The 14,765-nt window shown below is 28.9% G+C and overlaps 2 protein-coding genes across 2 annotated transcripts in view; both read right to left on the minus strand.

Annotated features, from left to right (window-relative positions):
- Window positions 1-14,765, minus strand: part of LOC116005648 — a 161,379-nt gene that overhangs the window by 63,124 nt on the left and 83,490 nt on the right. The gene's annotated exons all lie outside the window — the stretch shown is intronic.
- Window positions 4,278-14,765, minus strand: part of LOC116007228 (putative late blight resistance protein homolog R1B-17) — a 12,934-nt gene continuing 2,446 nt past the window's right edge. The window contains exons 2-6 of the mRNA XM_031247849.1: window positions 9,137-11,329; window positions 5,840-5,918; window positions 5,554-5,759; window positions 4,582-4,665; window positions 4,278-4,330 (exon numbers count right to left, since the gene is read on the minus strand). Of these exons, the coding sequence (XP_031103709.1) occupies window positions 4,313-4,330; window positions 4,582-4,665; window positions 5,554-5,759; window positions 5,840-5,918; window positions 9,137-11,329 (2,580 nt within the window). The 3' untranslated portion in view covers window positions 4,278-4,312. The remainder of the gene's footprint in view (window positions 4,331-4,581; window positions 4,666-5,553; window positions 5,760-5,839; window positions 5,919-9,136; window positions 11,330-14,765) is intronic.

A 14,765-nucleotide genomic window follows, 5' to 3' on the forward strand; every position in this document is an offset into this window, starting at 1 on the left:
AATTAGGTAATCTCCAGTCGAAGAGACTTCGACTGAGATTGTATGGCTTCGATTGAGATTTCGGCTGAGATTATATTGATATATACAGCGTATAGGACAAAAGAAATGCGAGTAATAATACACTAAATAGGTAAACAGACAATTTTACCTCTTCATTTGATTTCAACTTAACCAAAATTTGACAAAAAGAACCAACATTGGAAAGAATTTGAAATTCAAGGGACCTAAATTGTCCAAATTAAAAGTCGGGACTAATTTTGAAAAATCAACATAGTCGGAGGACCATTGCTGGAATTAATTCCGACTTCGACTGAGATTGTATGGCTTCGATTGAGATTTCGGCTGAGATTATATTGATATATACAGCGTATAGGACAAAAGAAATGCGAGTATAATACACTAAACAGGTAAACAGACAATTTTACTCTTTATTTGATTTCAACTTAACCAAAATTTGACAAAGAACCAACATTGGAAAGAATTTGAAATTCAAGGGACCTAAATTGTCCAAATTAAAAGTCGGGGACTAATTTTTGAAAAATCAACATAGTCGGAGGACCATTGCTGGAATTAATTCCAAAATTGAATGTAAAGAATCTTTGTATGATAAAATAAAGACAACATAACTAATAAAATTATTTCTCTTATTTATTTAATTTTTGATAAGAATAATTTTTTCAAATAAAAGTATTGTAGACATATAATTCTAAATTAAAAAATACATGTGTATCATTTTTTGTTGTAACTACTAATTTATTTAATTTAATAAGAGTAAAATAGACTGAGAAACTTAATTATGTCAAATTTGATTGAGATGAGGTTCGAACCTAAAACCTTTCTTATAGAAATTAATGGGTAAGTTAAAAGTTAACGGAATATTAACGGAGAATAGAATATTTAACGGAAAACTTAACGGATAATCATAAAAGTAAGGTTAAATTAGGTAATCTCCAGTCGAAGAGACTTCGACTGAGATTGTATGGCTTCGATTGAGATTTCGGCTGAGATTATATTGATATATACGCGTATAGGACAAAAGAAATGCGAGTAATAATACACTAAATAGGTAAACAGACAATTTTACCTCTTCATTTGATTTCAACTTAACCAAAATTTGACAAAAAGAACCAACATTGGAAAGAATTTGAAATTCAAGGGACCTAAATTGTCCAAATTAAAAGTCGGGACTAATTTTGAAAAATCAACATAGTCGGAGGACCATTGCTGGAATTAATTCCAAAATTGAATGTAAAGAATCTTTGTATGAGATAAAATAAAGACAACATAACTAATAAAATTATTTCTCTTATTTAATTTAATTTTTGATAATGAATATTTTTTTCAAATAAAAGTATTGTAGACACATAATTCTAAATTAAAAAAATACATGTGTATCATTTTTTGTTGTAGCTACTAATTTATTTAATTTAATAAGAGTAAAATAGACTGAGAAACTTAATTATGTCAAATTTGATTGAGATGATGTTCGAACCTAAACCTTTCTTATAGAAATTAATGGGTAAGTTAAAAGTTAACGGAATATTAACGGAGAAGAGAATATTTAACGGAAACTTAACGGATAATCATAAAAGTAAGGTTAAATTAGGTAATCTCTATTAATAATATTAATCTGAATTATCTTAACCATTTATTTGATTAAATAATTCATCTGAACCATCCATTTGATAAATAATTTGACCGCCATTTTTTCTACCCATTTTAGCCCTAACTCTTTTTGGCTCTTATTAGTATAGTAGATATTATATGCTCAACAATTCTCAATTGTTTACAATAAACTAAATCAGTTGTTAAATTGTTTATCAGGAACATAATTCTCAAAATTTTTATCGCATTGCAATTTTAATCATGTCACATTGTAATTTTAATCTTTAAATTATAGACAAAAAAATTTTTTGCTTACTAATTATTCATTATGAGAAGGTCAAAACCGAAACATCATTAAAAATCCAAAAATTATTTATAGTTGCATTAAACAATAAACAGTTAAGAACTAAATTTATTATATATTTAATAATAGGAAAAATTCATATCATATTTTCTTGTAATCAACATTACAATAAATCCAACATTCACTTGAAATCATCAATGTGAAAAGCTTATTTTGTTATACTTGAATATATTTTTTACAAAATAACCAATTGTCCACTAATAATTTGGCAAATCAAAGTAAAATTTTAATTTTAACAAAATTTATAAGTAATGGATTGAAACAACCATTTTCACAAATTAAAGGAAAAAAAGTTGTATAGAGCAATAATTTATGAATTGAATCTATAATTTAGTCATAACTAATAGACTAAAATCATCATTTTCTAAATAATAATAATAATAATAATAATAATTATTATTATTATTATTATTATTATTATTATTATGAGAGAAATATTAAAAGAAATTTTTGAACAATTTGACTGACCTCTATATGAGATCACTGACAAGATGCTAAGGATATAAAAATAAGTAGCACAGCTCCATTCTTGCATCCAGAAAACACACACATCGACTTTAACTTTTCAAGAAAGCAATTCACGTCGTTGTCCGGACAATTAATCATCATCAGAAACTGAAGAAAAATGTGCAACCAAGTTTAAAAAAATAATCTAATAATCTATTTTAAATAATCTAATACAATATCTTAATTATATTTTGCAGCTGATACTTAACACGAAAAGAAAAACATTAAATTAATTGGTTTATATATAAGAAACTAACTTCAAGGCCTTGCTTGAGTGACGACAAGCACACAGTAAAACATTATGCTGTGTATAATCTTTATGTGTAAGATAGTTGCAAAAGGATATATAATGTGCTTACTATTTCTTGTGACGGAGTAGAGGTGCTAGGGGTCGAATCCACTGGGACTAGCATTTTTCTGCCCATATGATTGTTTTATGGCTCCTGTAGGAATAATATATTTAACCAGAAAACAATTCAAAAAAATTGAATGTAAAGAATCTTTGTATGAGATAAAATAAAGACAACATAACTAATAAAATTATTTCTCTTATTTAATTTAATTTTTTGATAATGAATAATTTTTTCAAATAAAAGTATTGTAGACATATAATTCTAAATTAAAAAAATACATGTGTATCATTTTTTGTTGTAACTACTAATTTATTTAATTTAATAAGAGTAAAATAGACTGAGAAACTTAATTATGTCAAATTTGATTGAGATGAGGTTCGAACCTAAAACCTTTCTTATAGAAATTAATGGGTAAGTTAAAAGTTAACGGAATATTAACGGAGAAGAGAATATTTAACGGAAAACTTAACGGATAATCATAAAAGTAAGGTTAAATTAGGTAATCTCTATTAATAATATTAATCTGAATTATCTTAACCATTTATTTGATTAAATAATTCATCTGAACCATCCATTTGATTAAATAATTTGACCGCCATTTTTTCTACCCATTTTAGCCCTAACTCTTTTTGGCTCTTATTAGTATAGTAGATATTATATGCTCAACAATTCTCAATTGTTTACAATAAACTAAATCAGTTGTTAAATTGTTTATCAGGAACATAATTCTCAAAATTTTTATCGCATTGCAATTTTAATCATGTCACATTGTAATTTTAATCTTTAAATTATAGACAAAAAAATTTTTTGCTTACTAATTATTCATTATGAGAAGGTCAAAACCGAAACATCATTAAAAATCCAAAAATTATTTATAGTTGCATTAAACAATAAACAGTTAAGAACTAAATTTATTATATTATTTAATAATAGGAAAAATTCATATCATATTTTCTTGTAATCAACATTACAATAAATCCAACATTCACTTGAAATCATCAATGTGAAAAGCTTATTTTGTTATACTTGAATATATTTTTTTACAAAATAACCAATTTGTCCACTAATAATTTGGCAAATCAAAGTAAAATTTTAATTTTAACAAAATTTATAAGTAATGGATTGAAACAACCATTTTCAACATAATTAAAGGAAAAAAGTTGTATAGAGCAATAATTTATGAATTGAATCTATAATTTAGTCATAACTAATAGACTAAAATCATCATTTTCTAATAATAATAATAATAATAATAATAATTATTATTATTATTATTATTATTATTATTATTATTGAGAGAAATATTAAAAGAAATTTTTTTGAACAATTTGACTGACCTCTATATGAGATCACTGACAAGATGCTAAGGATATAAAAATAAGTAGCACAGTTCTATCCACACATTCTTTGCATCCAGAAAAACACACACATCGACTTTAATCCTTTTATTTCAAGAAAGCAATTCACGTCGTTGTCCGGACAATTAATCATCATCAGAAACCTGAAGAAAAATGTGCAACCAAGTTTAAAAAAATAATCTAATAATCTATTTTAAATAATCTAATACAATATCTTAATTATATTTTGCAGCTGATACTTAACACGAAAAGAAAAACATTAAATTAATTGGTTTATATATAAGAAACTAACTTCAAGGCCTTGCTTGAGTGACGACAAGCACACAGTAAAACATTATGCTGTGTATAATCTTTATGTGTAAGATAGTTGCAAAAGGATATATAATGTGCTTACTATTTCTTGTGACGGAGTAGAGGTGCTAGGGCGGTCGAATCCACTGGGACTAGCATTTTTCTGCCCATATGATTGTTTATGCTCCTGTAGGAATAATATATTTAACCAGAAAACAATTCAAACTCTTCTTTTATTACTTTAAGGATTATAACTAATTAAATAAACTAGCATATATAGGTTGTCTATAACTGAACGAATCAAACTAAGAAGGCTAATATGTGTCTCCCACTAGAATCAAACTTGGATCCTTGTAGTTATCAAACCTACAACTTGACCAACTTTAAAACAATTTTTTTTGAATATTACACAAACTTTATAGTAATTAACAATTCTTTACCTGGTAAATAATTAACATATTTTGCAACCTATGTTGGCATATATACATCATTTATTCCCTCAAACAATATCGCCATCGAAACATAACTATAATAAAACTTACAATTAATATAATAATGTTATAAATTTTCAAAACATACAAAAACTTATGTGTCAATTTCATCTAATTATATTGAAAATATTTCTATTCAAATAAAATTGTAGGTCTATTTAATATAACCCAATCCAATATCTAATAATTGTGTGGACTCTGATCTATCTTGAAAAGAAAATTGTTTAAATATAAGAACTTGTATCCAATCAGTAATTTAATTTCCTTACCATATGCTTTCTTATGTACCTGTAGGAATAATATATTGAAAGAAAGATTTTCTAAATTCTTCTTCTTTCACTTAAATCAAAATAAAGGTCTTTCGAAAAGAAAATATGAACAAATTTTCTAGTAATTCATGATTATTTATTTGCTAAATAATTAATATTTTGTATCTTCTGTTGACATATATATGGCTTAATTTTTTCACCACAAAACATCAGTCCAATAGAATTTAAAACTAATTTTATAGGCACTTTGAAATTCAAGTCTCTCTAAAGATTATGTTATGTGGTACGTGGAAAAGAGCAGGACAATATACTTACAATTTCTTGTGACGAAGTAGAGGTGTTGGTTTGTGGTACTGGCGTCTCCGCCTTCTTCTCCTCCTTTTTCTCATAATTAACGGGGCCGACGCTTATAAGCTCCGCCTGCCTCGATCTCTTCCTCAGCTTGCAGACCAGTTGCACCGCGTCGAAGTCGCCGATCACCTCTAAGTGCCCCTTCTCTTGAATAGATGCGGATTCAACTCCTGGAAACAACCAAAACTTCCTATTAATGAATATTAATGAACAACCAAAACAATTGTGAGATGGTTGCCTGGGTGGCTACCTGAGAACCTTACGGCAATCTTCATGGCCTCGTTACGAGCCTTCTGATCCTTCACAGAGGTGCGATATAGTGCTCTTTGCTGCAAATTAAATAAACAAATTAAAGCATACAAAGGTCATCAAACCATTCTAGTGTAATAATAAAATAAGTTTTTAGAATTCAAGTAGCTAGCAAGGAGTAGCTTAGTAATAATAATTCCAGTGTAATTGAATTTTGTTATACTACATAACATGAAATTAAGCTGAGACCATACACACCTTCGCCATTTTTTTGCAGGAAGGTATACTATAATTCAATTACACTGGAATTATTAAAAAAGGGAATAAAAAATAAAATCTTTTATTTTATTTAAATTATTAAAATAAATTTAAAAATAATAATTTTTAATAAGATGATTGCCACACCAGCGATGACCTAAGGAACAAGTCAAATTTGGTCGAATTTCCATAAGTTGGATCTATTTGCACTTTTTTTTTTTTTCGAGTTGAATGACCTAATTGCACATTTGCCTGCGAGGCAAATTATGCTATAGATCAAGGTCTACCTTGCATAGTAGACCTTGGTCACAAAATAACATTTAGATTATGTGTGTGCAATTGATACATTCTGTACCTGTAATTAATAATTTGTGTACTTATAAATAAATTATAGGCACATAATATGAAATTACATACACATAACATGATAACTAGAAACACATAAATGGTTAACTACATGTATGTTAACCAACATCTTATATATCTACATCTAACATATTTTGTACTTATAGTTATCATATTATGTGTCAATAATTATCATACTATGTATCTGTAATTATCATGTTATGCGTCTTTAATTTGTTTATAGGTACAAAACATGTTAACTCCAAGTACAAAATTAAATTTGTTAACTGTAGATACATAATTTTTAGACTAGAGTTCACAATACATACAATATAAACATACCCTAGTCTATGATATAACAATTAGTAGTTTGGTTGCTAATATGAACCTTTTTTCAAAGAAATAAGAAAAAATGTGTTTGAAAAGCAAATGTTGGGTTTTATATTTAAATATTTTTATCATTACGTACAAAAAATATTAGTTAATTGTTTTCCAAACTAAAGATTATGTAATGAAAGGATTAATTGCTTTTACGAAAGATTTTTTTTATCCAATAGATAACGAATTGGAAACTTAATATTACAATTTTTGGTGAAAACTTGAAAAATGTTTTATTGAAAATGATTTTGAGAAATTGTTCAATTTTTGGAAAACATTTTGATCATCTGTGTAACTGTGTTTAGCTAAAAATTATTTAAAAAATAATTTTTAACTAAAAGTTTAAAAACTATATATTTTTTTATGTTTGATTTATATTAAAAAATTAATAAAAATTTATTTCAAATTTATTTTTATAAAATATTAATTATTTTAATAATGCTAATAATAATTATAACACATAAAAATAAAAATACAATAATACTAACTAGATAAATTAACCAATAATCTCTATCTTATACTAAGTAACAAAAATTGGTCTTACAGTAATTAATAAAGTCTAATGCTCCCAGCCTCCCACCAACATAACCATACCTAGTAGAAGATTGAAAATATTTTAAAGTGGTAAATTTTATTTCTTTATTTATTTTAATTGAAAATCTTTATTTTTAAAACTTAGTAGTTGTAATTTGTAAATTTACTCTTATTAAATTAATTAATATTTAACTACATTATTTTTTTTTTAAATAAGATGTCTTGACTTCATCGTATCATATTCTAGATCTTATGGACTCACACACCTAATTAATAGTCAACTACATTATAGATTCTATATTAAAAAAATTCAATCAGACTATGACATTCAAATAAAAGGTTGAGACTACAGAAGACATAAACAACAGAAGAATGCTTTATAAGAAATTTTCTACCACAACAAAAAGTTGGCATGCATAATAGAGAGATGGAGATAGAAAGGTAGTATTATAGAAAGTTGCATAGCAGAGAGACGAGATGAAGAAAGCTGATAAAGCAGGTTGGTGAGATACATCCTTACAGGAAACTGATGAAACAATGAGTTGCAATGAGGATAGGCAGGGCAATTATACATAAAAATAAAATAAAAATTAGACTCTGTTTAGTAATTGAATTTGAGTTCTCTTTTCATTTTTTATTATATAATTATAAATATAAAATAAAATGGAATATTTATTAAGAAAAATTTGTCAAAATATAATACATAAAATATTTAAAGAAAAATATAAGTCAACATTTAACATAAAAGTATCCTACGATGGAACGTTCTAAGACTACTAACATAGAGATGATCTAAGGCACTCACCTAACGTTCTAGAAAACAAAATGTTATATCCTAGGATAACAAAATGTTCTAAAAAAATATATCTCACTGCTACATAAGACTACTGACAAGGAATTCAGTAAATTTTAAAGAAAATGACACTTTCTTTCATAAATTATATGCTTATAGTAATTTTTTAGTCAATTATTCATTTATTCGAATTAATTCCTCAATTATTTTAAAAGTGATATTCTTTTACTTTTCTGTTAAATAGACTTTTGAACAGTTAAAAATAAAGACAAAATAAATATTTCAAGTCACTTTCCTTCTCTAACAAATTAGTACTTATATTTAGAAATAAAAATAAGTGCAAAGAATTATAATTATAATTTTAAGCTAATATAATGCTAGTAAAATAATTTATACTTGAATACAAAATTTGCATTAGTAAATTATTTGTGTTTAAGTCTTAATTTTGTCATTAGCATTAGTTTAAAACTATAAATGGTACGGTGTCTGTAATTTTTTTTTACATTTATTCTAGTTCTCAAATATAAAAAATAAATTGTTATTTGTTGGAGAAGAAAAATAAATAAAATACCTATTTTATCCTTATTTTTAGGGTACAAATGTCTATTTAGTAGAAAGGGAAAAAATCACCACTTTTAAAATAATTGAGGAGGCTAATGTAGATATATGAAAATTCAAAAAATCGAAAAATCACTATAAGCATATATATAATTCATGGGGGGAAAATGTCTTTTTCCCAAAATTTTGTTAGATATGACTAGTTAATTGAAGCTTGTTGGAAAATTAAATGAATGCCAATGACAAAAAAAAAAAAATTGTAACATTACATTAGCAAAAGAAATATAAAACTGTTATAGTTTTATTAAACTGTTAATTTGTTTAGAATTTTATATTTATTTACAAGAAGTCAAATGAATTAATTCTAACTTTTCTTTTATGGCGTATTAGAAGCTCCTACCAAAATAACAAATGGGGAAGAAAAACAATTACCTTTACAGAGGTTATGTTGAGCTTGAATCCACCGCTTTTTATGCTTTCTCTTACCCCTTTCGCGGACTGAGTTGCACTTTCTCTCACGTTAAATAATACCATCACCTTAAGGGTATGTACCTTAGCAAAAGCTTGTGGAATTTTTAATAGGGAGCTACAATTTTGAAGGTTTAGACTTCTTAAAGTTGGGAAGCTATTCTCTGTGACCATCCAAGTTTTTAGGTTTGTCTTTCCAATGCGCAAATATTGAAGCCTTTTGAAAACAACATCATTGCTTAGTTCCCAATTCTCCCCCTTGAATGCATAGTCATCCAACTTGAGCACCTCAAGCTCCTCCAACAACCCCAATACTCTCATGTCTTTCCACTCAAACCGTGTGCCGGAGAAGCTCAACTTTTTTAACCTACATGCAAACTTGTCTAGCATTGGGACTGTTAACCCTTCGTTGTGCTGGCCATACAGTTTCAAGTTTAAGAGGCGCTTTAGCAATTGAAGATTGTTGAACAGACAAGTTTCTTGCTTTCCCTCTAGAAGTTGGGATAAATTCCCACGAACACCCAATTTTTGGAGATTGGGGGTTCTTCTAAAGATTTCTTTTGTGCAGCTTTCTGGTGATATTGTAGAAAGTGTGAGGATATTTTTTCCTCCAGAGTTAGCTTTGCTTGTTTTGGGAGGAAAGGGTAATTGCGCAGAGGTGTTGGTGCATACATGCCTTAACTTTTCCATGTTCCATATGCCTCCTACAATTTGTAGTGTCCTTGCTGTGGTTTTGATCACTAAAGTCTCCAATTCAACCAGATTTTTGAATGATTTTGGGAGGAGGTTGAGATTGCCTGAGATAGCAATATACTTGAGAAGATATAACCTATAAACCTCTTTCGGCAACATGTTGTTAACAAACTCAATGTATTCAATATTCAACACCCTAAGAAGAGGAAAAATGTTTGGGATGGTTGTTAATTCATCTGGTGCAAGACGAACCTCACTCTTTTGTGGGGAAGACAGAAACAAAGAATGGATATGTTTCCCAAATGGAGATAACAGAATGGATGATTTATTTTCGTCATCAGTAAAAGAGTGAAAACAAAGACGTCGAGCTGAACAAGTATTCTCATCTAACCTGCTTTGCTCCTTATCCATTACAAGGAATAATTTTTTCCTTGCAGCTTCACTTTTGCAGAACTCATGCAACGTATCATGGATTCGGCATGTTTTTATTTGACTATCTGCTCTTCTTTTTATCAACGTCACAAGATTTCTATCAATAAGATCATCCAAATATTTTTGAGCTTCAACTTCGGCATTAATACGGTATTCCCACTCATTTATTGTTGGAATGAATCCTTCAGCAATCCACAAACAAACCAACTTCCATATAGCAATCTCATGCCCCATAGGAAAATATGCAAAATATAGGAAACAATTTTTCAACTTTTCATGAGGCAAATCATTGTAGCTCATCTTAACTATCTCATGGTAACTTTGGTATTCTCGATTGATTTCTAGAAGCGGATTTTCAGCCACTCGTTGCCAATCTGTAGAAGTTCTGCATTTTCGTAGGATACCAGCTACCACTGCTAGAGCAAGTGGTAATCCCTTGCATTTTCTTGCTATTTCCATCCCAATAGCTAAAAACTTGTCATTGCATCCCTCGGTACCAAAAACATTATTTTTTATAAGCAACCAACCATCATCATCACTTAACATTCCTAAATTATGAGATTTCCAGATAGAATCAACTACATTGTCATGTCGGGTAGTCAGCACGACTCTACTTCCATTCATGTTTTTAGGGAATGCAGTTTGTAATGAATCCCAATCTTCTTTTCTCCATACATCATCCAATATAATGAAGTATTTTTGATCCTTTAACCGGTTCTGAATGGTACCTTTCAGAATTTCTTCCGACTTGGTGGTTAAGTCTTCGGTACTCTTGGTGATTTGATATATGATGCTGATGAATTTCTGTTTTATATCACACCATTTTGAAACATGAACCCAAATGCAAACCAAATTGTTGAGAATTCTTAGGTCATTAAAAAGCATCGAGGCAAATGTAGTTTTTCCAGTACCAGGCATCCCAACAATTGGGATCACAATAAAATTATTGGACGCCTCTAACAAACGAGCCTTCATGTCTTTCAAATCTTTTTCAAAGCCGAAAACCTCATTTTTCTCCACGATTGGTCGATCCTGAACATTTAAATAAAAAAATAAAATAAAAGCATTACTAATCAAGTGCTAAGAACAATAGCACATAATAACAAAGATTTAAATTCATTTGCAAATCACAAATCATTAGTATAATACCTACCCTTCAAATGTTCAAATTATCTTTCAACAAATTCTAAATTTAAGCAAAGGAGTGTCCCCATAAGCCCATTTATATAACATATTTTAAGAGTAATGGGTGTAATCCGCACTTCCTAAATTTTTCTTTTAATATTGCAGTTCTTATATCGTGGACCGTGGTCCACAATGCATTGTGGACCGCGGTCCCAAAACGACGTCATTTCAGTAAGTGGGAGACGGAACCCGTAATTGACACTACAGTTCATCTCAAAAGATACTGCTGCCTTACATTTGTTTTGATATTATCGAATGAAACTGTAGTTATATCGAAATGTAACTGTAGTTGTGTTGAAATGTAACTGCAGTGTATATAAAAAGATACTGAATAACAGTTTCACATTTGTGTTTTTATATTATCGAATGAAACTGTAGTTATATCAAAATGTAACTGTAGTTGTGTTGAAATGTAACTGCAGTTGTGTTGAAATGTAACTGCAGTATATATAAACTGAAAGTGAGTGGCGCGAATTGATCCGTCTGTTTTCATTAATCAAAACGACGTCGTTTTGGGATCGCGGTCCACAATGCATTGTGGACCACGGTCCACGATATAATTTGTGTTAATATTGATGTCCTTACGCGTTATTACTTGACTAATTTTTTTTATATTTAATTAATAAATAGATTGCCTTCAAAAAAAAATTAATAAATAGATTCTTTTTTCAACTCGTTGAGATCAGTCTATTCATAGATAACCAATTAATATAAAGGTTTTTATTGCCATATTAGGAAGTAAACATTAAGGGGAAAATATAGCATCTTTCATATTTAAATGTGGAATTGATATGCCCTATCAGGAAAAGAATTCCAAATGCATGTCCGGATCATGGAATAGATGACGAATTACACCAGCTGAATGTGGCAATTACACTTGCTAAGTATGCTAGACCATCACATTGGTTCTTGCTTAATTATGGTCAGCAATCATTGAGAATATTTTTAGGAGGGGAAATCACACTTTTGGTCTCTCAATTATTAGCAGATATGCAATGTAATTCCTGATTTTTAATTTGAACAAATTCGATCTTTAAATCTTTTAACTTTAGTCAATTTAGTCCTTCTGTGATATTTTCCATTAATAACCGTTTAAACCATGGATATTTTGAGAATTTCACACCCCACTTAATATGTTCCCCTAATTTATTTCCTCCTTTGCCAATGCTCAGCCTCCCCTGCAACGAAATTTCACCATTAATTTTACCTTGTTGGGTTAACATGTAATTTTGGCTTTCATTTCACTATTTCTATAAGACCCCAAAATATTTTTCCACTTAAACAAACTCCTATTTTATCAAGTTTTAAAATGAAACCATAAATATAATTTCACTCCTACAATTATTTACCAATGAGTATGCAAATTAAATATTTTAAATCCTCTATTTTGAATGATTTAGTACAAAATAATTATATAATTATGTATGGTTTTAGAAGCCCAAAGATAAATTTATTTATTAAAATCTTGACTCAAATGTCTATTTGAGACGAACCTGTAAACCTGATAGTCTTGTTTTTAACTCAAACTTGATTTCAAAACGAACCTATTATATTCCTATATCAATAATATTATATTTTATCCAAACCTTATCCAATTTTAACCTAAGATCATCATTTGAGAGTTTGAATTTGCAAAATAATCCAATTGCCCCTCCTAGCCGTGTAACACCAAACTCCTAGTGGATAGGGTTTTGTGCCTATTTAAAGAACACTATTCCATTGCCTGCCTCAATTCATCCCTTGCCTCTCTTCTACCTTGAAAAGATCAGCTCCAAGAACACTAAGGTGTTAGGAATATATTGTAATAGTTTTGATAAGGCAAATTGTAATTTTTAGAAATCTCCTATTTTATTTTTAAGGTATAGCTAGTTGACTCGGAAGACAAGATCATGACTTAGATTTGGTACGAATTATTGTATAATAGAGTTCATTATGTCATGAGACTTGTAAATCGTTTGCTTCCATTTAAAACACATGAAAGTGTGTGATGGAATGGCAAAGACTTAGATTATCTATGTAAGAAAACACGAGTTCAAATCCCAAATTAAGCTTATTTAGTTTTAAGCTTAATATTAAGGAAGTGGAGAATGTTGTCGTGCATGTTGGGGAGCAAGTCAAGGTCAAAGGAGCGGAAGTTTGAAGAATGTGAAAATACACCATACGTTTGAATCCTATAAATAACATTTTAGTCTTTAAAGACTACTACAAAAGTGACCATATAAATATGACTTTTCACTTTGTACATAAGAATACACTAAATCTTTGTTTAAAAGGTGTAGTGGATTCTCAAAGAAAAAAAAATGTCTCCAACTTTCCGCTACACTTGCCCGTGTTCATGTTTTCTCCTTGCATTTAAGCTTATTTTCCTTGTCATTCATTATAAGTTTACTCAAAATGTTCCTCATTTGATTCATTTGTGTGTTTAGGTGTAATTTTTGGTGATTTAGATAAATTGAATGATTTTTGGAGCATTTCTGATTCATGTAGAGTCAATGGGAGTCAATGAGAAGCTATGAAGATGGGGGCAACACCTCTTAGAGAATCAAATTGTGGTGTTTTCAATGGTCTTGGTCATTTGCACAAACAAAGGCAAAATTGGAGCAAAAGAGCAAGAAGTTGAAATTTTCGGACAATTCGTCCACTGCTTGGTTTTCTGGTCATATCTCTGTTTAAGAATGTACAAATCAAGTGATTTCTATGTCATTGTAAAGATATCTTGAAGAGCTACAACTTTGATGAATACCAAAAATTCTAATTCAACGATTTCTGGGGTGCGTGAAAAATAGCCTAGAAGTCGAAACAGTTGCGCCCAGAACTTATCCCTACAGGTAGCCACGGGAGTGGCCACACCCGTGGCCAACCTTCTTTGCTTGTATTTAATCCTATTTTCAGCCATTTCAACATGGTTCCGACCCATTTTAGAACCTTAGCTTCTCGTTTTCATTTTCTTTGATTTTTTAGGTTAGATTAGGCTTATATTCAGGTTCCTAAACATTTTAGAAGCTTGGATTGAAGCATTTAATCTTAGATTTCAAGGATAATCGAAAAAAATCACCATAATCGGTGACTAAATTGGTTAAAATTACTATAATCATAGACTAACTTGGTTAAAAATACTATAGTTGATGACTAAATTAGATATTAATAGATGTGCAATTACTAATATATCTCAAAATAAAACTCAATTGGGTATTATATATATATATATATATATATATATATATATATATATATATATATATATATATATATATATATATATATATATATAGTTATATACATA

Source organism: Ipomoea triloba, chromosome 15 (assembly GCF_003576645.1).
Source record: "Ipomoea triloba cultivar NCNSP0323 chromosome 15, ASM357664v1".
Taxonomy (NCBI): domain Eukaryota; kingdom Viridiplantae; phylum Streptophyta; class Magnoliopsida; order Solanales; family Convolvulaceae; genus Ipomoea; species Ipomoea triloba.